Source organism: Pelophylax lessonae (genome assembly GCF_965119305.1).
Source record: "Pelophylax lessonae genome assembly, chromosome: 9".
NCBI classification, from domain to species: Eukaryota; Metazoa; Chordata; class Amphibia; order Anura; family Ranidae; genus Pelophylax; species Pelophylax lessonae.
Window position 1 is genome coordinate 253,141,341 of NC_138776.1, and position 25,921 is coordinate 253,167,261.

Here is a 25,921-nt window from a genome sequence, read left to right on the forward strand (position 1 = left end):
TCAGGTGAGGTCTACCTAGCGGAGGGGCACAAAAAAAAATATAGTTTTTGTGCCCGGAACTCCGCTTTAAGGGGGTAAAACCATGACCAGAGGTCAAGTGGTTAATGCCTTGAGTTTACTCCAGTTTGGGTCGTGGCATTACTTTGTATTTTTGTTTTCAATATAGAATTATGTGGCTTTCAAATTTTCTGATGGGTTATTGGCCTCAAACTTGATGAAGTCCCAACACACTACTGTGCAGCCTCCATCTCACTCCCTGAAAAAGAACAAGAAGGTTCAAGAAGTCACCAGTGAGATCATTGAGCTGCTGACGGGAGAGGTGAGTGGTGCCGGGAATTCTGGGACATTATCCAGTAACAGACGAGGGATGTGTCTGGATGGTGACTGTATCATTGTGTGTGTCAGGTTCCTATAAGGGGTCAGGACGGCTCTGTTTATTTTTCCATGGAGGGATGGGAGTTTCTGGAAGGACACAAGGATCTCTGTGAGAATATGATGGAGAACCGGCCACCCCTCACATCACCGGGTAAGAGAAGACTGTCTATTGAGGATCCCCCTAGATACACACATCCTCTGATATAAACACATAGAAACAATGTATTCAGTCAGTGTGTGTGTTTCCTACAGATGGATCCAGTAACAGAAATCCCCCAGAGAGATGTCCCCGTCCTCTGTATTCCCGGGACTCCACAGAGCAACATCAGGAGATCCCTCAGAACTATCAGGTAGATTCATTTTAATTGGAGAACGTGTAGCCGGTGTCAAAACCCAGCCCAGGAAACTGGATGGCATTCTTCTTTTTTGTTGGTTATGTAGGAAGGATCCCTAACTGAATATAAAACTCAAGATATAGATGAAGATGTGATATATGTGAAGGGTGATGAGCCATGTAAGGAAGAGGAGATCCCTCCAGAGATCAGCACAGGTGAGTAATAAGTAATAGGAGTCCCAGATTCTCCTTGTTCGGTCACTACAACAATCTCTTCTCCCCCCCACCGGTACCAAAACAACCGGTGATGCTCTAGGGCAGGGATTCTCAAATTATGGCCCTCCAGCTGTTGCGGAGCTACACATCCCATGAGGCATTGTAAAACTCTGACATTCACAGACATGACTAGGCATCAGGGCCGTCTTTTCCAATTGGCATGCCCGGCGGTTGCCCTGGGGCTCCACTTGCCAAGGGGCCCGACCCCACACACATGGTGGCAATTACCTGTCAACAGGCCTGAGGCCAGAATCAAGATTACCTGGTGGTCTAGGGCCCCCCCGTTGTCCGCCCCGCCCTCTTCCTCCAGACGCCCCTCCCATTGGCCGCTGGGCTATCGCTGCTCCGCAGGGGGCCCCAGTGCACTGCATTGCCCAGGGGCCTATAAGGCTCTTAAGATGGCACTGCTAGGCATGATGGGAATTGTGGTTCGTGAAGAACTGGAGGGCCATAGTTTGAAGACCCCTTCTCTAGGGTCAGGACGCATGGTGTTGTTTATTGCTATGGTAATGGCAGCTAGCTCATCCATACCATGGCAAGGCATGACTCTGATTCAAGGCGAGGAGCATGCAGGGATGACTCCAGCTTTCAGGAGAAGATCCATGCCAGCCTCCTACATACTATTTCCATCTCCTGCTGTTTTTTTCTCTGCTGGAGTGATGGGAACTTTCTTGTATAGAGGAGCCTCTGATGTATAGAGAGGACTCTTTGGTATTGGGAGAACTCTGATGTGATGGGACTACTGATGTAGAGTGAGCCACTGATGTAAAGGGGTAACTCTGATGTGATTGGGGCCTTCATGAATAGAGGGGCTTCTGATGTGATGGGGGGCCTGTGACATGAAGAGGGGACCTTTCATGTGATGGGGAAAACCTCTGATCTGAAGGGATCTTTTGATGTAAAGTTAAGTTCATTGAGGACGTTATGTGCATTGTCCCAGGCACTGTTTTCCTATTGATAAGAAACATGACTCCGACTCTCCTCCTTACATCATGGCAATGTGTGTTACCAGCCAAGAGATCAGTCTCCCCCCACCCCACACACACTCTCTGGGGTCTCTCATACATCTCAGTACAGGGGCTTCACTCATATGTACTGTAGAAATAATACTATTTTTATTACATGCTTTGTCCCCTAAGGCTAAGCTTTGACATCCAATACATACCAAGATAGCCGACCTCTGGTTCCGGACTTAATCCGGCCACGGTCTGACGTGTTTCGTCATCCAATTATGCCTTTTTCAAAGTGTCTCATAATGTTATTGCGTGTTACCAGCCAAGAGACTTTACCAATCTCCCCCCACACACACTCTCAGGGGTCTCTTCTTACATCTCAGTACCGAGGGCTTCACACATATATATATATATATATATATATATACATATATTCAAATAATTTCATTCACAGACGCTGAAGACACCAGAGAAACTCAGAGAGACGTCAAAGTTGAGGAGGAGGAAGGAAGCATAGATTATGTGAAAATCGAAGAAGATGAAATCCCTATTGTGATTGGTACAGGTGAGAAAAATCTTTAAATATTGTTCTTAGGTTGTAAAAAATAGTTTTAGACTGTAAACATGTACATTGAAAATAAATTAGGTTTAACCATCTTAATAAACATGGTAGGTTTCGGTGGAAGATCCAATCCAGTTGAAGAGCCATACTATGCGCCAATAATCTTTATGCCAAGGATACCGACTGCAGCGATAGCCAGATTTGCGTAGCTAAATTTAGGAAACTGGGACCAAACTATATATGATTTAAGCAAGTTTATTAACAGTGAAACAAAACCCATCCAAACATCAGCAACCAAAATACACAGCAAATGTGAAAATACAAGTGAGCCATAGCCAACTGACAAAAATACCTAATAAACAGCTTAACTAAGTAATAGAAAGCTTAACTAGCAACTAACTATATACAATATAAACAAAGTGTGGAACACAGAAAAACAGGGTAATACCGCACATGTAAGGAATGGTGGAACCAGTACTGTGATCAGAAATGAGGGAGCAGGGTACAAGGTACAGGTACAAGACAGGTAGGATCAGACAGGATTTAGGTTCAGGCTCAAATAGCAAGCAGGAAAAAAAACTGAAGCATGAGGGAACAATACCTTCCCAGTAGCCAGCATCAGGTGGAGACTGACTGGGATCTGCTGGCTACTGTGGGACACAGGCTGGTGGACACCAGAACTACAACCTTCTGCTCCACAGTGCCACTAGCAAGTGATCCAGGTCTCGACACCTTAAAAAACCCATAGGACTAATTCGAATAGGCGCTTAGCCCAATAAAGTGAGCAGAGCTAATTGTTTTTATGCCAAGTTGCAAAGGGGCAACCCATATAAAGTGAACCTAGCACACTGACTATACAGACTCTTCCAAACAGCCGAGTTTAATGGGTATGCAGGGATGAGTGCACAAACCCCATTGCAGAGCCTGTTTGGGTTTATGCACTCGTCCCTTTCAATTTAATTTGTACAGGTGAGTCTGTACAGCCAATTTGTACCCATTCACTTTATATGGGCTGCCTGCACTCAGTTCAGTGGTAGTAAAATAAAAGTAACATGAACAACTCTGCATGATGCACAGGGTTGAGCACCCATGTGAATGATCACATAGTGTTTTGTCTTTCCTTTAGTATGTGTTTAATGTTTATTTTTGAGTTTAAAATCAAAAACCTTTACCTCCAGGACGACATGATCAAGTGAATAATACAGAGAAACATCAAATGGTCTCTCCTGAAATGGGAACTGACGTTACATATGACTCTTCAGAAGAAAACCCCATTATTGCACACCGCCTTTCAATACCTTACAGTGCAGATTTGTCATCTGATCCCGCTGCATATAGGAGGAGTTTTTCTGATCATTTGCCTTCCATCACCCATCATACAGATCCTAGAGGGGGTCAACTATTTCCGTGTTCCATAGATGGGCATCGTTTTACTCAGAGGGCAGGATCCATGACTCACCAGATGCCTCACACGGCGGAGAAGCCATATTCATGTTCTGTATGTGGGAAATGTTTTACCCAGGTAGGATATCTTCCTTTACATGAGAGAACGCACACGGGGGTGAAACCATATTCGTGTTCTGAATGCGGGAAGAGTTTTTCTTTTAATTCGACTCTTAACAGACACAAGATTGTCCACACAGGCGAGAAGCCATTCTCGTGTTCTGAATGCGGGAGATGTTTTTCTCTTAATTCGACTCTTATTAAACACCAGAGAACCCACACTGGGGAGAAGCCATTTTCATGTACTGAGTGTGGGAAATGTTTTACCCGGAGGGACCATCTTATGATACACCAGAGGACTCACACAGGGGTCAAGCCGTACTCGTGTTTAGCATGCGGGAAGAGTTTTACCCGAAAGGCCAGTCTTCTCGAACATCAGAGAACTCACTTGGGAGAGAAGCCATAAACGTGTTCAACATGTTGGAAATTGGTTACTAAAGAAGAGCAGCTTTTTGCACATCAAATAATTCACATCAATGGTTATCCGTTTTTTCACTTTGAGGGATTGGACAATTTTGAATTACACCACGTAATTGACACTGGTAACCACACATATTCACATTTTACTTGCTTTTTAGCAGTTACATTGGACAAAAGACCAAGCTAAACCAGCACCATGCCATTTTTTGCCTAATTAGCCATGCAAATAACAGTACCATGGTTTTATTCTTTTAGACTATTCTTTTAGACTTATTTTAACTGCTCTCGTCAGCAGTTATTTTATTACAAAGGCTGAAATAGCTTGTATCGCTTTTTTGGTTTGGGTTTTATGGGATTCGTGCTTAGCACTGTAGTATTTAAAAAAGCAGGTGTCTGTTTTTATTCAATCCTATATGCTTTTTTTGACTCGTATATTGTTTTTTTAGGCTAGTGATTCAAAAAAGCAATCTGGGCAAATACACTGAAAGCAGAAAAAAATAACAGCATTCAGGTCATTGTTCAACTCTTATGCCATGGCATGACCACTGAGAGGTACAATAGATTCTTAGATGTATGTGTCTGTTTTAAACAAATACCTCAACCAACTCTCGCATTGCTTATTTAAAACTGTTAAGTTGGCCATAGATAGGAGACAGAAGAACAGTAAGTGGTTACTAGTAACCTACTTCCTAGCGAATAAGCAAGGACTATGGTCTGTAAACAACAGAAATAGGCTAAAAAGTTACTTAGCTCAGGGTATAGTAGCTTCACGATTTCCATAGGCAACAAGAATATAATGCTCTACTCTACAAGTAATTGCAGGAAATCAGATGAAAGTGTCATCAGGTAAAGTTTCCTCTGGTACAGACCTTCCTTGGTGTTACGTCGTTATATTGGTGTTGACAGAGTCCTCTGTCAGCTTAACCTGCCGACCTTTTATTTGGAAAGTTTGGTAGACAATCCAACATGAGAGTATACTTTCTTACTACTTCCTTTAACATATTCTTCTATGGGAGAAATGTTTCTCAATTCAACCTGTAGATGGCACTGTAACGGAACCCCCGACCCACACTGTGTTTGTGGACTTCCATCAGTATACGGCTTCCTACAGTCATGAACATAGATATCAAATCCTAGCTGCCATCATACAAAGCTAGCCGACAACTTAGCTTGTACGGGAATCACTCTTTATTGAACAGTCACACAGAATATATATACAGCATGGACCTCCCCCTCCTGATCATATTACCACACACAGGTCAGGGGTTGCCTGATTACATTATCATATGTAGATGAAATTGTATACAGAAACAGAATTAACCTGAACTAATTATCTAGCCATCTGGACAGAATAATGTGGGCTCATTAACATTTAACAATGGGACGGGCAGACTTAACACAATCCACATTCCATCTCAATAGATAGACAATAGGAGAAAACTGCCAATGACAGTCTGTCCGTCTCCTATATTGAAGTACATGGAATACACATCTACGTATTGCTATGATTATTTCGGAGTCAGACTTCATGGTAACAGGCTATAGGTCTCACAGTGTAAAGTGGGATTAAATCTTCATATTCCTTGAGAGATATTGCTGACAAATATTACTGTCCCACTTGAAGCAATCCAAACCATTAAGTATCTGCCTTTCACTCCCAGTGACGGTGAGTGCCGTCACAGGCACTATTGTATTATACATACCATAGGTCATATATGTCAAAAAGTCAAGCTATGTTTGGCCATGGTGACCTGAATGCATCAACAGAATACAATGGGAACAAAGAAACCTGATGTTTGCTTCTAAGGCAAACAAACAGATTCTTCTATGTAAGTCTGAGAAAAACAATCAGAAAACTGATATATATTAAACGCAACACAAGCAGGGAAACATAAACCTGTCTCAATGGAGTATTAGAACTGGCTACTGTCTTCTGCTAGATTCAGACCAAGTGCATTGGTCACCTATGTGCAGTGACTCGTGTTCTCGTTTCGTCGCAGAAGAGTGAACAATCATTGCTGGCTTCAAAAAATCATGAAATCTTTTTTCAAAACCAGGCTTTTTCTGAAATTTAGAATGCTAGTTATCACTCCTCAGGGAAGACCTACATGGCCTGATTCTTCCCTTATCACTCAAATTGGCAGTGATTCTTGCTTAAATCTGACCTTCCATGTGTACTGCTACCAGAAATTTTTATCTGATTCTTTTAGTTTCATTCTGATAAAATAGTAAAAACACTTTTTGGGACAATCAAGACAATACACATGGACGGCCCATCTCCAATGCTCACTAATTGCATTGTCTCCAGAAGTTATCTGCTACGGCATCATCTTATTTAATATATATTCATTTGTATTATGCTGTGCTGTGAAACATTTTATATCTTGTTTGATTAAACTGATTTCCTCATGCCTCTGATTATCAATAAAACAGTGAACTTATTTCAAATGTGGCCCACTAACTTTTAAAGCTCAAAGGAATCTGGATTCTCTGTATCTGAAGGGCCTACTAAAGGTTCACGCTTCTTCACTCCATTCCAAAGACAGAAGCAGACCGTGTGCTCAGCATTATTTTCATTTCTCTAAGTAGGTCTAGTAATTTGGGATTTTAAATCTTTGTTTTGGTCAATTCCCCAAAGTTTGGATATACAAGCAGTGCAAATGTATGACTAAGTGTGTTATAGAACAACACAACCACAATTCCTTTCTCCTATGCCTGTTTAAGTTACTTCACACAATGGGTTAATTTACTAAAGCTGGAAAGTGTAAAATCCAGTGCAGCTGTGCATAGAAACCAGTTTTTGTTTGTCAAAGCTTAATTGAACAAGCTTAAGTTAGAAGCTGATTGGCTATCATGCACAACAGCACCAGATTTTGCACTCTTCAGTCTTAGTAAATCAACCCCAGTGTTTTTACATTTTCAGGGTCCCACTACTTCCAGTTGCAAGGAGAAGCAATGGGAAAGACATGTAGCTCATTCTATGCCAACCTGTACCTAGAAGGTGGGTGCAAATAAGACCTTTATGGAAGAGATGATCTCGCTATGTACCTGTGCCATATTGTACCATGGTACGGGTACATAGACGACATTCTTTTTTCATACTATAATGGAATTTAAATCAATACTGAAGTTTCAAGAGCTTAAAGTGATTGTTAATCTAGATTTTTTAAATTAAATGAACAAACATGTTATACTTACCTGCTCTGTGCAATGGTTTTGCACATAGTGGCAAATACCAGGATGGGCCTCGGCCACACCTCCTAACGCAGTATTTTGTCACAACAAGATGGGTTCCTTTTTGAGAACACTTAAATTAATGTAATGCATTTTCTGATTGGACGAGGTGGAGAGGCAGGGTGGTGATGTAGGAATCTCCAGCTTGTCCAATCAAAGAACTTTTTAATATGTTTTTTATTGAGTTTTATACAGATTATACAAGCATGAAAAAAAAAAAGAAAAGAAAAAGGGGGGTCTCCCCAGATTATATACAGTTAGGCAGTCCCTGCTCGTCATAACTAGAACCAATGCAGAAAACATACGGTTTAATATACCTACAAAAATCAATATTTCTGGGATTGTTAAGCATTTTAGTCCATTTGTTTAAGCGGGGCTCTCCACTAAAGAGAGGAGAGAAAGAAAAGAGAGGAGAAAGATGGAAAAAAGAAAACTGGGGAGGGGAAAAAAAAAAAAAAAAAAAAAAAAAAAAAAAAAAAAAAAAAAAAAAGGAAGGGGGTCCCTTGGTGTTTCACCAGTCTTGACGTTCTAACCTAGAGAGGCCTCAGCCATATATGAAGCGTATATGTTAGTGTGGGTAAATGTTAACCAACATGACCAAATCTTACGTGCCAGAGATGCCTGACCACGAAGATCCAATGTCATGTCTTCCAGGTAGTAAGTACGGTCGACTGCCCGCAACCATTGAGGTATCGAGGGGACTGTAGACTGTTTCCAATATTTTGGGATTAATGCTTTGGCTGCATTTAAAAGGTGAGGGGTAATAGACTTTTGATACTGGGCCGGAGGAAGTTTAGTGTCATGGAATAAGACAGACAACGGATCCCTAGCAATAGGTAAACCCTGAATCTCTTCAATTAAAGATAGTACGCTAGTCCAAAAGGGTCGGATTGCTGGGCAGAACCACCATATATGTGCGTGCGTAGCTCTAAGCCCACAGCCTCTCCAACAGGCAGCCGAGAGAGATGGTGTCATCCTCTGTAGCTTAACGGGGGAGTAGTGCCATCTAGTGAGAAACTTATAATTGGCTTCTGCTGTCCGCGCCGATGTTCCTGAACTATGAGACAATTGAAGAATAACCTCCTCCTGTGTCGGCGAAAAAGTACATTTAAAATCTAGTTGCCACTGTTTCAAAAAATGTGGGGTGGAGTTGGGGCTTAGTGCGTCCAATGCCTTATAAAACTTTGATAATAAACCTTTACCTGATTCAGGGCGTGCTAGGATTTGTTCAATCGGGTTCAGGGAGTGTATGTTGCGTAAGGGGTAAGGCAGTTTTTTTACAAATTGCTGGAGTTGGTGGTATTTCCAACAATCCATAAATGTCTTTGGTGAGGCCTGGCATATTTTAGAGAATGGAAGTATTCCTTCCGTCCCCGTTATATGATGCAGCAGCGTAGCATTGGCCTGTGGTAGCCACTGGGAGAAACAGTGATCTTTATAACCAGGCGGGAAAAGGCTATGGCCTAAAATCGGCATAAGCGGTGAGTTGTATGGAATTTTATGGAGCCTATGAAGCCGATCCCAGACGCGGAAAACCGAACTGGTTAAAGGCGAAATAGTGTCAGCAAGATTTCTAGTCTCCGGCGGTATCCAAAGTTGAGTATATAATGATGTATTTGCCAGCTTCTGCTCCAGCTGTACCCAGAGCTTTTCCTCTGTATGAAATTTCCAATCGGCTATCCGAACCAGGGAGATGGCATTCAGATATCTCCCGAAGTCCGGCACCGCCAACCCCCCCCGGCTTTTGCCCCGCGAAAGTAGCGAGAGCGCAAGCCGAGGCTGTGAGCGGCGCCAAACATATGCTCTAACCAAAGAATTTAAGGTCCTCACCAAATTGACGGGTATGTTAAACGGAAGCATTTGAAACATGAAGAGCACCCTGGGCAGCACATTCATCTTGACAACATTCACCCTCCCCATCCAAGAGGTGGCTAAATGATGCCAATTCGCAAAGTTAGCTCTAATTGTGTTAAGTAAAGGAATATAATTTGCTCGTGCTAGATCCTCCACCTGGGCAGTAATATGTACCCCTAAGTATTTAAAAGAATAAGGTTGCCATATAAAGGGAAATGCTGGGCTGATATCATGTGCCATTGCCGGGGCAATTGTAACGTTTAAGATTTCCGACTTCGTTAAATTGATTTTAAAATTAGACAAAGCACTATATCTATCAAATTCAGAAAGGAGATTAGGCAGAGATATCATGGGTTGTTGTACATAAAAAAGAACATCGTCCGCATAAGCCGCGTATTTCTGTGACATAGACCCGACCGTGATACCGTGAATCGAGGGGTTTGCTTGAATTCTAGCCAGAAAAGGTTCCAAGGATAAAACAAAAAGTATAGGGGAGAGCGGGCAGCCCTGTCTGGTCCCATTAGAGAGCTTGATTGATTCGCTAAGGATACCGTTAATCTTAATCTGAGCAGTAGGGGATTTATATAACGCATTAATCAAACGACACAGGCGGGGGCCTAGACCAAACGCCTGTAGTGTCGCCATCAGGAACTCCCAGTCCACCCTGTCGAACGCTTTTTCAGCATCCGTGGAAAGCAACAGGGTGGGCTGGGAGCGCCGGCGAACAAAAGATAAAAGTGAAATTGTGCGTGACACATTGTCCCTCACCTCACGACCAGGAATGAAACCAGTTTGACTGTTAGCGATACTAGCGGGTAAAAAGGGGAGCAATCTGTTGGCGATTACCTTGGCATATAGTTTAACATCGACATTTAACAAAGAAATGGGACGATAGCTAGAACATAAAGAGGGGTCTTTACCCTCTTTCGGGATTAACGTAACATATGCATGCAAAGTCTCCGGACGCAAAGAAGAGTCTTCCAGAATAGAGTTAGCATAGGAGGCCAGGTGAGGGAGCAAGGTTTCGGTGTATTGTTTATAGTAAAAGGCCGAAAAGCCGTCAGGGCCCGGGGCCTTCCCCATTGGGGTAGAGATTAAAGCGGCTCTGAGTTCTTCCACCGAAATTTCATCCTCCAGAGAATTAACTTTCTCTGGTGGGATAGAAGAGAGATTGGCACTAGCAAGATATTCTGACATCAATGATCTACGCTTTTCTGGATCCGAGATAGCTTTCGGGACAGAATAGAGATTTAAATAGAATTTATGAAATTCGGCCGCGATAGAGGTGGAATCGTGCGCCAAAGAGTCATCGTGTCGCTTGATTTTAGGAATATAGGAGGCTACTTTTTGTTGTTGCAAAGACCGTGCCAGGTGTCGGCCAGGTTTATCACCCCATTCGTATATCCTTTGGGACACCTTGCGATATATGGCCTTGTTTTGTGCATGAAATAGGGCCTTAAGCTCCTCCCGTTTTTTAGTCAGTAACTGTAGGGTAGAGACAGCAAGGGAGGCCTTATGAGAGCGTTCAAGAACCTGTATTTCAGCAACAAGAGTTCTTTGACATGATACGCGCTCTTTCTTCTTCCTTGCTCCTAATTCTATTAGTTTACCCCTAATATAGGCTTTATGGGCCTCCCAGCGAACAGCAGTATTGACCTCCGGCAAGGAGTTGTCAACAAAAAAATTATCTAGTTCTTTACCTATATTTTGTTTGTCCGGGGGGCTCAGAATTAGGGAATCGTTTAACTTCCATGTGGATTTTTTATAAAGGAGAGAAGGAATCTTCAAAGTCAGACAAATAGGGGAATGATCCGAAATAGAAGATGAAGCAATAGTGACAGAGTCAACTAGTTCGAGGTGGAAATGGTCCACCAAGAAATAGTCAAGTCTTGAATATGAATTATGTGTTTTGGAAAAATACGAGTAATCCCTATCTGAAGGGTGGAAAACACGCCAAGCATCTATTAATTGAAATTCATGCAATTGTGTACGCAAATAGTTTAACCGTTTATATGAGATATAAGACTTACCAGAGGAGGTATCCAGCAGGGGGTCCATAGTGACGTTGAAATCGCCTGCCACCACTGATATTCCGTCAGCAAATTCATGGAACCTACGCAGGGTGGTCGTTAAATAAGACACTTGATCTTGATTAGGGGCATAAACATTTGCAAAAGAAACAACAGTGCTACCCAGGGTGCCCTTCAGGAACAAATAACGCCCAAATCTATCAGCTACCATTTGTATGAGTTTAAAGGGTGAGCCTTTACGGAACCCTATGGCGACTCCCTTGGAGTTACGAATATCCGAAAGGCTATAGTACCAAGTAGGGTACGTGGGAGTGGTCAATTTAAGATTTGAAGTGTGGGTAATATGAGTCTCCTGCAGGAACACTACTTCTCCTTTCAGCGCATTCAGTTCCCTATATAGACAATGCCGTTTAGCTGGAGTATGAAGCCCCCTTATATTATAGGATAAATATGTCACTTTTGACATTGAAATCTAAACCGGATATATACCAATATCCACATATAGACTGGTGTACACCAAGGGGGGAAAGGAACAGTAAAAAAAAAAAAAAAAAAAAAAAAAAAAAAAAAAAAAAAAAAAAAAAAAAACAACAGGGAATAGAAGGAAAAAGGTTGTCGCCATAGCGACAGTATGTCGGTGAGGAACACTCACCAAAGAGCGGAAAAACGGTGATCCCTCAGCCGCGGTCCCACCTGGAGACCCGCTACCTGGCGGGAGACGCAGGTGAGGGAAAGCCGAGCTCCGCTCAAGAGTTTGGGAGGGGTGAGCAGCGAGAGGGGGGTCAAGGCAGAACCAGTCAGAGATAATAACCCTGAAAAATCCGGAGCCCCTCCGCGGGACTTCGCCAGGTAGCTGCAAAATTTATCAAATTATCACTTTTTCTCTCTCTGTATCTTCAAAATAGCCCCAAAAAAAAAAAAAAAAAAAAAAAAAAACGCTATGGTTGACCTCTGTTCGTCTAAACCGAAACATAAGGGGCCAAAAAATAACCATAGGGCCTTAAAGGACCAGTCCAACCTATCAGTCAGTCAATCAGTTCCAAAAAAAAAAAAAAAAAAAAAAAAAAAAAAGGAGGGGGCCAAGTCCAAAAGTAGTGCAATATTATAATTACTAATATTCAAGTAATATTCAAATGGATTTGTCAGAGGGAGATTTCCGTGGTTTCTGTGGTTTAGGCGTCTTCTGCCAGGTAGCCTCTACAGATGGGGTTGGATCCAGGAAAGCTTGCCAATATTCAAGTAATAATCAAGTGGGCTTGTCAGAGGGAGATTTCCGTGGTTTCTGCAATTTAGACGTCTTCTGCCAGGCAGCATCTACAGATGAGGCTGGAGCCGGGAAAGCTTCATCTTGCCAGCCCGGGAGGTCAGGTATTGGTATATTAAGAGCCGTGCAAAAGCCCTCCAGATCTTCGGGGAATCGCAAAGTTGCAGTGCGTCCTTCTCTAGATGCAATTAGACAGGAGGGAAAGCCCCACCGGTATGTTATGGCGGTCGCTCTCAGCTTTTCTGTGAGGGGCTTTAATACCCTGCGGCGCTCCAAGGTCTCCCTAGCCAAGTCAGGATAAAGCGACAAAGGTGCCCCATCAAAGTCCAGGTTTTGGGCTTCCCGAGCTCTAAGCATTATACGCTCCTTCTCAGGATAGTGATGGATCCTGCATATGATATCTCTTGGGGTCTCTGTCTGCAGGCTGCGGGGGCGAAAGGCCCTATGGGCTCTATCAATCCTCATTAACTTGTCAACAGGGAGGCCGAGCAGCTTGTTGAAAATGCCACTTATCGTAGGGAGCAGATCTGGGTCCTTGATGGCTTCAGGCAGACCTCGGATTCGGATATTATTACGCCTGCTCCGATTTTCCTGGTCCTCAATTTTATACAGGGCCATCCTATGTGCTAATGCTTGACGTTTGGAGATAGCTTGGAGTTCTTGGATTGCAACAGCATGTGAATCTAATCTATGCTCGGACTCCTCAACCCGGGTTAATACCTGATTCAGGTCCGCCCGGACTGAGGATACCTCTTTTTTAATTGATTTTTCCAAACCCCTCAACATAGAGGCTAAGTCCGCCTTTGTAGGAAGACCGCTTACAAGCGCAGCTACTGTAGATCGGCTCGGGGAGACATCCGTCCCGTCCGAGCACCAGGATGAGGCTGGCGATCTATGGGAAGCTGACGGGCTCTGGGGAGGGCCGGAGCGGGCACCCGGCGTATGGTCCGAACCCCCTGCTTCCAGCAGCTCCTCGGTCTCCACTGCCAGATACTTTTTTATAGAGCCGGTGGTCGGCTTCTTTTGTGGTTGTGTTGTTCTCAAAGTCCTTCTCCCCATAGCTGACAGGCGGCACAACAACCAGATCCACACCCAACAGACCCTGCGGCTCAGATGCACAAGCAGTCCAGGTTGCTCTAAGGTAGATGTGTAAGGTCAGGGGACACAAAGAACCCCAAACCCAAAAAAAAAACCCAATGGCTCGGCGGCACAGCTGCTCAACAGATCCGCAGGTCAGCGATCAATCCGTACGGCAATTCTCAATACAATTCTGCGGCTTAGTGGCTTGGCGGCTTAGCGACTGAATTCAGTTCAGCTTGGTTTAGCGGTTCAGCGACTTGATACTTCAGCGCTATCCCGCCTCGGATGCTGCGATGCACAGTCACTAACAAGCAGGCTAGCTAGCAGGCAAAGTGAGCAGGCAAACAACCTGGCAGTTCTTAACTAAAGTCTCAGTCTCAGTCACCCTTAGTCTCTGCTTTGTCACTGCTTTGACACTGTGCTTGACACTGTGCGCACTGACCCACTGAGCACTAAGCACTGTACACTCTGCTCAACCTGGTGGCTTAGGGTCATAACAGTATTGGCAGCTCTACGGCTTGGTTCGGCTCCACTCCACTCCAATGGCAATAGCTTGGCTCGGCTCAGCCCCACTCAGGCAGCCCAGAGGCAGAAGAGCAGAAGTCTAGTCGGGAGATCTGCCCGACAATCCTCCGCTCCTCCGCACGGCGGCTTAGCGACTCGGTATAGAGCCGTACAGCGCGGCTTAATAGACCGATAGTCCGGTGATAGTCCGGTGATAGTCCGGTGATCCAGCGGTATTCTGCTCAGTGCAATCCTTTGCTCGGTGCGGCGGTACCTCGGCTCAGTGTAGCCCCGCTCTGTGCGGCGGTACCACTGCCCAAAGCAGCCTCTGTAGCCCCTGCTTGTGTGGCGGTGCCGCGGGTCAGTGTAGCTCCGCTCGATGCGGCTTGATTGTCTGGCAGTATCCCGGCTCGCTCTCTGCTGTGCACGTTGGTCAGGCAGCAATTAGCAATCAATTAGCTGGCGGACAGAGCGAGCCAAACACCTGGCGGTTCTCACGGAGGAGCTCAGGAGCTCAAGGAACGTACGTCCTCACCCCCTCATCTCATCCTGCCACGTCCCGTGTACATGGAGCCCTAGGCTTCTTTCACACGGTCCACCTGCTGTGGCGATGTCCACAGGTGTGTGTGTGTCCTGATTGTCCAATCAAAGAACACTTTGCATTCATTGAGAATATGCAGTGTTTTCTGAATGCCTGAGTTAGCAATGGCACCTGACCCAGAAGCTAGCGATGATCACTGTAGTAGCGGTACCTACTACATACAGTGATTTCCAGCCTCCACGGGGATCCCACAGGTATGGCACATACATACTTTCTTTTGCTGTGAGTGTAGGACATTTACCTACCAGATGTTCATGTTCACCATCACAGGAGTGAGCATTTTCTCTGATTCAAACCCCCTCACATGCCCTCTCTTTCCCCTGATACAGTAGCTCTGAGCTTAATGTTTAAGAGCTCGCTCCTTTGATGGCAATGGTGCACAGTAACAGCTAGGTGTTATCAACGTCTTTAGCAACTTCTTAGGAGTTTTCCAATCAGGCTTCAGGAGGTACATAAATGGTGTACACCTATAGCAAGGGCATTATTCTACTTTGGTCAAAGCCACTCAGTTTGTTTTCATCTACAGACACCCCTTATTTGCACCGGCAGGTTTTGGTAAAGGTGAACTAAAATCAGGATTTGTCTGTTGCATATCATAAAAATATGTATATACCCATACTGTGCACAGAGAGAGGAAAACACGCACACAGAATTGTTGCGAGTAAGTTCTCTCATCTATTGAAAAACTTACAATGGCTTTAGTACACCTAAGAGATAAGAGTTGGATCATGATCGACGACTTGCTGACCCCTACCTTAGAGTTTCTCATATTTTCACAAAGTATTTGGATTTGCAGAGATGAACTGAGTTACTTTACTACATGCCCTGTAGTGTAGGAGCTGATGGGAGGAACCATTGTGTGCAGTAAGGGACCAGAAATGTTTGTTTCTGAAGAGCCCAAAGGCAGAGGTTGCTCCTCGTTTTAGCGTTGGGTTGGCAGCAGTAGAGGTAAGTGGTCACTTTCTTCTTTGCTGGGAACAGTATTACTGACATTCACTTTTGCACACAGACACCCACTCCCTGTTGCATAAATGTGAATGAGATGAGTAAAATATGGCTTTAACTCCTGTTCACCTGTAGAGAACTTCTCAGATGCGCTTTGCTCTTTCCGGAGCCTAATCGTAGAGGCCAGATTCGCTTTACCAGTTCACTCCAAGTGTAGGGCAGTGTTGGGAAGGTACAAGGGACACTTTGGCTTAGAAGAGCTTTGTGATTGACTAAAAGTCCACACACTGTAAGCGTACGGCCCCCATGTAACAGCCATAAGGCCTGTATATAGGTACTGAAGCCTGGGGCATGGTATTATGTAAATTGAAAGGTAATTTCTACATGACAGGGAAATGGAGAGATTTCAGAAGAGCTGGGAATGGATGACAACCTCTGCTGACTTCTATTCAAAATCAACTTCAATTTAGGCCCCTTTCACACTTGTGCGACTTGTCCTGCGACTTAGGACTGCACAGTCGCATGACAAGTCGTACTACATGATTTCCAATGAGTAGAATTCATATCTGCTTGACTTCATGTCGAGCGACTTCAAAGTAGTCCCTGCACTACTTTGGTCTTACTTTGATGCAACTTGAGGTCCATAGATTACACAGACATTGCTTCAAGTGTCAAAAGTCTCACGACTTTCAGGTCGCACAAGTGTGAAAGGGGCCTACGTGAATTATTTATTAATTTATCATATTTATATTATTATTATACCAGTAAGCTCCTCAGTCACACCTCCCAACATGGCAATTTGTCGTAACAAGATGGCGCTTTGCTGAGAACACTTCATGATTTTCTGATTTAATGAGGTGGAGAGGCATTGTGGTGACATAGGGATCTCTAGGTTTGCATTCATTGAGAATATGCAGTGTTTTCTGAATGGCGTCCATGCAGAGTAAGGGACCTCCTTGTTGTAGTGGTACACCGACTTCCTGTTGCATAAATGTGAATGAGTAAAAGATGGCTTCAGCTCCTGTTTTCCATTTGTAGAGAACTCCTCAGATGTGTTTCGCCCCTTATGAGGCTTAATCATAAAGGCCATTATTATTATTATTATGTTATTATTTTATTATTTATAAATGTATATTTTATTATAATTTATAAATGTATTATATTTTATTATAACTTATAAACTTATTATATTTTATTATAGTTTATAAATATATTATCATTTTTTTTAAATTGTAATGATAATTTATTTTATTTAAATTATTATTGCATGTTGTTATTTTATTATCATTTATAATTGTGTTATTCATTTTCATATAATATTCATAGTATTATATGTCATTAGTTTATTATAATTTATACATTTATTTTTTATTAATAAACCATTCCATATGATATATAAATATTATTATATCTATTTTAAAGTAAATTTCACCAGTGCACAAAAAAATCTATCTTCCTGTCTCTAATATTATTGGTACATTACTCAGCCTCAAGGCTCTCTATCATCACTTCCGCCCTGTGGCTCCCGCATTTCCACTGTGTGCGTTCCACGGCTCAGCTACTTCCTGGTTGCCAATAGTAACGCCCAGCTGTGTGCCTTGACAATCTTCTTGAAGGCAGACAGTGACAGAGGAGCCGTTTAATTCCAGAGTGGAGTCAGAGCCAGCAACTAGAGGGCAACCATCTGCCGTGTGGGAGAAGGAAGTGTCTTCAATGAATCAGGGGCGGCCATTTTGTTGTAGTCCATTTTTTTTCTTGTATTCTTACTAAATATGAACCTAATTTAACAAAATACATATAGTGTTATACACCAACACTTCAGCTCACTTCTCTACTCTAACCTTATACTTCATTTTAATGTCACAGCATTTTTTATTTAATAAAAGTCTTCCATGCAGTAAGCAGCTATTTTGCTGTTGCCCAGAAAAGAAGTAGGGAAGTAATTCTTGTGATTCAGATGAACACTTCCTGGAGAGTGTGTACCCAGTGAGGAGAAGGTAATAATGTCTTCTTATTATGGGAGAAGGGGGTCCCAGGACTGTCTGTGGTCATGTGATATTGTGGGTCAGATGATGATAAATGGCGGATTTTTGTAGGAATGCTCAGATGCGGCGAGCAGATGGTCGCCGGTACGTTGGTTGGTATGCAGCCCTCTCACTGCGCAGATAATTATTTCTCTCATTAATTACATGAGCACCATTATGTCACCACTTCGTTTTATCCTGTGTCAACCTTTCTCTTCATTCTTAGGTTCCAGGCTGGAAGAGGGGCCCCGAACACAAGCGTTCAGCACTTTTGTTGCTGTGCGGCCATATCAGCTTTCTTCATTGAGTTTGCACCAAGCATTGTTACATATTTCTATAGCAGTGGTTTCCAAACTGTGGCCCGGGGGCCAGATGCGGCCCTTTGCTAGCTTTTATCCGACCCTTGGGGCATTATTCCCCTCACTGTCAGCAACAGTAGGACATAGTTCAGTTCTTGCCACTGACACCAAAAATGGGGTACTAGTTTTCTTCCCACTGAAAGCAATGATGAGGCACTATTATTTCCAATGACACCAATGATGGGATGCTATTCCTCCCACTGACACCAATGATAGGACACTATTCCTCCTATTGACACGAATGATGGGGCACTATTCCTCTCACTGACACCAATTATGGGGCACTATTCCTCCCACTGATACTAATGATGGGGCACTATTTCTCCCACTGATACCAATGATGGGGCACTATTCCTCCCACTGATACTAATGATGGGGCACTATTCCTCCCACTGATACCAATGATGGGGCACTATTCCCTGCAATGATACAAATGATGGGGCACTATTCCTCTCACTGACACCAATGATGGGACACTATTTCTTCTATTGACACCAATAATGGGGCACTATTCCTCCCACTGACACCAATTATGGGGCACTATTCCTCCCACTGATACTAATGATGGGGCACTATTCCCCGCACTGATACCAATGACGGGGCACTATTCCTCTCACTGACACCAATGATGGGGCTATATTCCTCCCACTGACACCAATTATGGGGCACTATTCCTCCCACTGATACTAATGATGGGGCACTATTCCTCCCAATGACACCAATGATGGGGCACTATTCCTTCCACTGATACTAATGATGGGGCATTATTATTCCCACTGATACCAATGATCGGGCACGATTGATCTTTTATTGAAAAGAATCAAGCAACAAATTTTATACAAAAGTAAAAAAACAGAACTATAGTACAATATTCCAACAGAAAACAAAAGGAATACACATCCATGTGCAGATTATATACAATATATACATAATCCACTTCCAACATTTTTAGAAAACTATTTACATAAAGCAGCAGAGAGGGCCTAAGAGGCACAACCAATCACCTATGTACGCAGCCATTTATCAAAAACTAAGCATTAAGAAAAAATCTGGGGTGATAGGAAACAGAAAGCCACACCCGGGAAAGAGACTCCTGGCAGTCAGAGAGGCTTGAAACCCCTCTACACCTTCAACCAAGCCCCCGACTCCTTTTGTCCCTCTCAAGCACCCAAATTTTCCCCACCTCATGCAGAATATCACACACCACCTGAATAGGAAGGATTTTACTCCGAAGGGTGACCTGACACCATGCGTTCCAGGTGTAATAACAGACTACTAGGCTAACTAAAAAAAAGTGTATCCAAACAAAAGACCCCACCAGTATTGAATGCTCCGTACACCCACTCAGCATAACCCAGCCTGGAGAGGAAAGGAACACCGAGGGCCCGCCCCACCTGTTTGTATACCTCTATGTTAAAGGGGCAGCGAAGCAGGAAATGGTCCATAGTCTCCTTCTCACCTGCACATTCCTCCCGAGGACAACCACGATCCATCCCACTGCGGAATTTCAAATTGCCCCAAACATAGAGCTTCCCGTGGAAGCACAACCAGGCCAGATCCCTGAATTTAAGGGGGACTCTAGCCAAATTAATCAGTCTTAACCCTTCCCTCAAAATTGGGCCTGGGCACTCCCTTAAGGCCAGTGGGTCATGAAAGACTTCGCTCAAGACTCGGCTCACAAGGACTTTCCTCGGAGCGGATCTGAGATCTTCAGCCGACAGTCGCCACTGCTGCAGCAACTTCAGACACGGAGCGACATAGGCTGGAAGCTGACCATGATGACCCCTGAGATTCTTCACTTGGCCACCATCTTCCCAAAGTCGTAGAAAAAGCCTAAACCAAGATCTAAACATGCCTGCCCATCCAGGAGGTTCCACTGCAAGCATATTACCAATGTTAAACTTGAGAAATAGCAGTGAAAAGAAAAGAACGGGGTTGACCATACCTAAGCCACCCTCCCTCCTGGATAGATAGGTGACATTCCTCTTGATGAGGTTCAGTCTGTTCCCCCACAGCATCTGGAAGAACACACTAGATCCTAGCATAGAGAGATACTGGCAAGATGCAGACAAAGCTGACATACAAGAAGATCGGTATCAGGTAAGTCTTAATCAGATCAACCCTTTCCCTCAGAGATAACTTCCATCTCTTTCAGCTGACCACCTTAGTATTGGCAACTTCCAGCTTGCCTTCCCAATTTTTGAGGCCATAATCGCCAGGTCCAAATTCAATGCCTAATATCTTAATTTTTTCCTGGGGTACTGGAAAGGTGTCCAGGAGATCAAACCCCTCACCTTCCTTTCCCATCCAGAAAACATCACTCTTTCCCTGATTGATCTTGGAGCCTGATGCTTCAGAGTACCGCAATGTCAGAGAGACCACTTCCTGGGCTTCATCTGTCCCAGTGACAATCACTGAAATATCATCCGCATAGGCAACAACCCTCAATGGCAGCTCACCCGGGATTCCCACTGGTACACCACACAACATGCTGCTCTCTAGCTTCCTGATGAAGGGATCAATTGCAAACACGTAGAGCAGGGGACTCAGGGGACAACCCTGGCACACCCCAGAGCCAACCTCCAAGGACTGTCCAACCCAATCATTAACAAGAGAGAATCTTTTTGCCCCCTTATACAAGACTTTTAACCAATCGACAAAATCACCCATCAGACCGTACTTACTAAAGAGCAACCACAGGTACTCATGGTTGACACGATCGAAAGCCTTTGCCTGATCCAATGCCAGTAAATACTTTCCCCAGCCTGCTGCACTGCACTGCTCCAAGGCCTCATGGACAGCTAAAACCTCTGTGAAGGTGCTCCTACTCTGGATTGAACAGTGCTGATGGCGAGAAAGCAAAGACTCTGGTACTGCCAAAGTATCTTTGCCAGCACCTTTCTATTGACATTGAGAAGGCTGATGGAGCGCCAATTCTCAATCGTCAAAGGATCTTTACCTTTTGAAAGAAGAATCACAGCTGAGTGTCTCATGGAAGGGGGAAGCATCCCCTCAGCAAGACAACTGTTAAAAACCTCTACCAAATGTGGGGCCAGAATAGACCTAAAGGCTTTTTGATGGCAAGCTCTTCAATTGCCCTCATCACCTCTTCAACTGCGATCTCCTCTGTCAAATTCATCAAAGGGACATCTCCACCATTTAGACTTGGACTAGAGTCCAAAAAGCTTTCCATCTTGTCTCGGTCAAGCTCTTTCCTCCCAAGAAGTTCAGCATAAAAAGACCTCACGACCTCCAGGATAGAAAGCAGAAGCCTCCTTAAAAAAAAAAACCTATCTATCCTACTTTGAATACTACCTTGATGAAAGGTGAATCCTGTGTCATCTGGAAGGTGCTTAATGTGCACATTCACAAGACCAGCATCTCCCTAACCATATTATTTAAAAAGGCGCTATCATATCCCAGCTTGTCTTTGAAGTCCTTCCTGTCCTTGGGCCTAGTCACAGTATTAAAGTCACCTCCAAAAACCACTTGCCGGGACGTAAAAATAAATGGCTCGATCCTTGTAAAAAGGCACTTCCTGTCCTACTTTGTGTGCGGCCCATAAACATTAATAAGCCGTAGGTCCTGCCCTGCCACAAGGACGTCTAAGACCATACATCTCCCAATCTCCACCTCAATAACCCACCGAACAGTTACCACGCTGGTTTTAAACAACACCGCCACACCATTATAAGGCTCGGCCACAAGAGGCCAGTAAGATGGACCATACCTCACTCTCTCTTGGCCATATGAATATCTGCCAAGGAGATGAGCCTAGTCTCCTGCAAAAATAAAATTTCAGCATCTAATTGGCTGAACAAAAAGAAGGCCATAGAACGAGCTCTTACTGACTTAACGCTGGCGACATTTATTGTCACCACTTTTAATGGAGGGGGAACTGCCATTTGGGTTATTGGGTGGATTGCTTCTTAGCTCCCCTCTGCTGCTCATCACCAGAAGCCTCTTTCTTTCTTGAAGCCTCCTCCAACTCCATTTCAATTTCTGAATTCTGCTCAGAAGAATCCCCAGATGAGGAAATATCCCAAGCAGAAGCCCTATAACGGTTGGAGACAGGCACTGAGGCTTCTTGTCCCTGTTCCATCCTCACCGTCTGTCTCTTCCGCCTCACAACCTTCCTTCTCTCCTCCAGGTGCCTGCACGGCAACTCTTCACCAGAAGTGACGCTCCGGAGTGCTCAGAGGAGTCGGGTGAGATTATGACGTTTACCATTAGGTCCACCGCAACCAGGATCTGACGGACTTCTTGCCAGACTGGTTTACATGCTTTCCTTTATGCTTTTAAATATGAGTGCACTATGTGTGAATTGATTTATTAATAAATTATCTAAACTGAGTTACGCTATGAATACTCTCCTTTTCTTCCGCATATACATGATTATAACCTTTGAGACGGTGTTGCCTCCAGGAGCTCAGCATGGATTAATTTAACCCAGTTTGGGGTTACCTGCCTTTTTGCCTATATATGAAAATATTAGGCATCTGCAGTAGGTGAGTTCCCAGCTGAAGGGGAGCGGTCACAATCAATCACTTGGTGTGGTGAAAGTGTAGCAAGACTCTGGAAACTTTTGTTTTTTGGACTTTTAATTAATACTTTTTTAACACACTGTCACGGGTGTATTTATAATGTTTCCTAATCAGCATTGGTATCATTCATTTAAGCGCACTACTGTCTATACCTTTGATGTTATGTCAGTTAAATAGATCTGGTTTATTCATTTGTTTTTTAAAGTGGCAGCAGCTTTTGAATCAATTTTCAACCACTGTCTGAATATCTAAATTACAAGAATTAGATTTGACCTTTTATGTCGGGGTGTTAAGGATCCCATGTTGTTTGGGTTGGTCGTTTTGGATCCTTTGTTTTAATCCCCTAACTAGCTTAGTTGCCCTTCTTTTGACTCTTTCCAGTTCCAGCACATCCTTTCTGAGGATTGGCGACCAGAACTGGACAGAATACTCCAGATGTGGCCAAACCAGATTTTATAAAATGTTAGGATTATAGTTTTATCTCTGGAATATATCCCCTTCCTTATGAGTGCTAATAATCTGCCAGCTTTGGCAGCTGCAGCTTGACATTGCATGCTATTGCTTAGTCTATCTTCTACTAGAACCCCCACAACTTTCTCCATTCTTGATTCCCCCAGAGGTTCCCCCCAACTCGTATTTTGGGTTTATGTTTTTAGTCCCCAAGTGCAATACCTTACACTTCTCCACATTAAACCTCATTTGCCATTTCTGCATCATGATTTCTGCATCATGATGTGAAGTTATTGCCCTGCTTAATTTTGTGTAATCTGCAAAAACTGAGATTGAGCTAGTGATCCCGTCCTCAATGCAATTTATGAATACATTGAACAAAATTGGTCCCAGGACTGAGCCTTGGGGGACACAACTTTTCACTCCAGACCAGTCTGAGTACGCGTTATTTATTACCACCCTTTGGACAAGCCCCTTTAACCGGTTTTCTATCCAAGAGCAAACCTTGTGGTCTAAGCCTGCAGACCTTATTTTGTAAATTAATCCTTTGTTGGGGACTGTATCGAATGCCTTAGCAAAATCCAGATATACCACATGTCTCCCCCTATCTAGCTCACAGCTCACCTCCTCGTAGAATGTTTACAGATTGGTCTGACAAGAACGTCCTTTTGAAAACCCGTGCTGATTACTGCTGATGATACTGTTAACTTTAGCAAATTCTTGGATATAGTCCCTTATCATCCCTTCCAGTAATTTACATACTATTGATGTCAGGCTGACCGGCCTATAATTGCCCTGGATATGCCTCTGCCCTTTTTTGAATATTAGTATCACGTTAGCTTTCCTCCAGTCACCTGGTACAGTTCCTGTCAAAATACTATCTGCAAAGATCAGGAACAGTGGTCTAGCTATAACCTTACTGAGTTCTTTGAGTACTCTCAGATGCGCGCTATCCGGTCCTGGTGATTTATTTGTGTTAATGTTATCAAGCCTTTTCATGATTTCACCCTCTGTTAGCCATAGCAGCATGTCCTGTGAAGTACTGCTAATCATACAGTCATGGTCAGTATACCCCTCCTTTTCCTGTGTAGATCTCTTGTAGATTCTGACCATCTCTTGGATCATGTCTACAGTCTCTGATAATCTTCTTTACCATGTTCACAGTCTCTGGCCATCTCATGTATTATGTCTGCAGTCTCTGACCATCTCCTGTATCATGTTGGCAGCCCCTTTCATCATCTCTTATATCATGTCTACAGTCTCTGATCATCTCCTCTACCATGGTTACAGTCTCTGACCATCTCTTGTATTTTGTCCACAGTCTCTATCTCTTTTATCATGTCTGCAGTCTCTGACCATCTCTTGTACTATGTCCACAGTCTCTATCTCTTGTATCATGCACTCATAGCTCTCTACACTATATAAATCCTGTATAATATTAATCTCTTGTATCATGTCTGCAGATTCTGACCATCTCTTGTATCATGTCTACAGTCTCTGATCATCTCCTTTACCATGTTCACAGTCTCTGGTCATCTCTTGTATCATGACTGCAGTCTTTGACCATCTCTCGTATCATGTGTACAGTCTCTGACCATTTCTCGTATTATGTCCACAATCCCTGACCATCTCTTGTATCATGTCTGCAGTCCATGATCATCTCCTTTAACATGTTCACAGTCTCTGGCCATCTCTTGTGCCATGTCTGCAGTCTCTGACCATCCTTTTAGTTATAGCCACAGTCTCTGACCATCTCCTATATTACATCTACAGAATCTGCCCATCTTCTGTATCATGTATTCAGTCTCTTTGCCTATATCCTATTGCATGTCTGGTGTCTTTGACACTGAATTTTATGTGTGGCCCTTTGTTGAAGTAGTGGGCTGCGCTTGAGGCACCCCATATCAAGAACATTGACTACAACTAGACTAGACCCTGTCCATTGGGCGACCCACCTATAATTGCTTATCAATAAAAAGGACCAAACTATGGACAAAGTTGAGTCAAAATTTTTCATTAGATACAATTCTCTATACATTGGTGTTCACAAAGTTCACGCATTATTTGTACTCATTCCAGACCATCTCACAGATCTGTGTCCAGCTAAGCTATTGGGTTACTACAATGAATTTGCATGCTAGATATAAAATAGAACCCTCACAGCTTCTACAATACATTTCTGTTGATGACTCCATTGACCTTGTATACCTTTGGGTTAACCTTAAAATATGGAATAAATGAGTCAGGCCAAAATATTTTGTTGATTTATGTCTTTACTATTTACATCAAATTTTAAAGAGTACAAAATAAAAAAGCTAAAAAAGAAAAAAAAACAGGCAACTTCCAAATTTAAAGTGACTATTCTAGGAGAATATTTTTCCTGCTTAAAGTAGGACTGGTATTTTAGACCTTTTTTTTTTTTTTTACAAATATCCAACATCTCCAGCAAACATACACCCTTGGAAACATGGGTGCCTCTACTAATATCATTAGTGTTTTTTTTTTTTTTAAACTCTCCACACAATGGGACCTAGATAGGCATTTTTTTTAATCATTTCTTACTCTATTCTAAAAAAAAAAGCTTTAGCATTAGATACACATTTGCTGCA

The 25,921-nt window shown here is 43.3% G+C and overlaps 3 protein-coding genes across 3 annotated transcripts in view; 1 reads left to right on the forward strand and 2 right to left on the reverse strand.

Moving 5' to 3' along the window:
* The window catches only part of LOC309563391 (uncharacterized protein), a 134,833-nt gene extending 130,172 nt beyond the window's left edge, over positions 1-4,661 (forward strand). The window contains exons 17-21 of the mRNA XM_082267785.1: positions 167-319; positions 633-725; positions 817-925; positions 2,393-2,503; positions 3,679-4,661. Of these exons, the coding sequence (XP_082123911.1) occupies positions 167-319; positions 633-725; positions 817-925; positions 2,393-2,503; positions 3,679-4,409 (1,197 nt within the window). The 3' untranslated portion in view covers positions 4,410-4,661. The remainder of the gene's footprint in view (positions 1-166; positions 320-632; positions 726-816; positions 926-2,392; positions 2,504-3,678) is intronic.
* Positions 1-25,921, reverse strand: part of LOC309564371 (uncharacterized protein) — a gene marked incomplete at its 3' end in the record, with an annotated part of 548,195 nt that overhangs the window by 357,051 nt on the left and 165,223 nt on the right. The gene's annotated exons all lie outside the window — the stretch shown is intronic.
* Positions 1-25,921, reverse strand: part of LOC309562771 (uncharacterized protein) — a 379,789-nt gene that overhangs the window by 191,698 nt on the left and 162,170 nt on the right. The gene's annotated exons all lie outside the window — the stretch shown is intronic.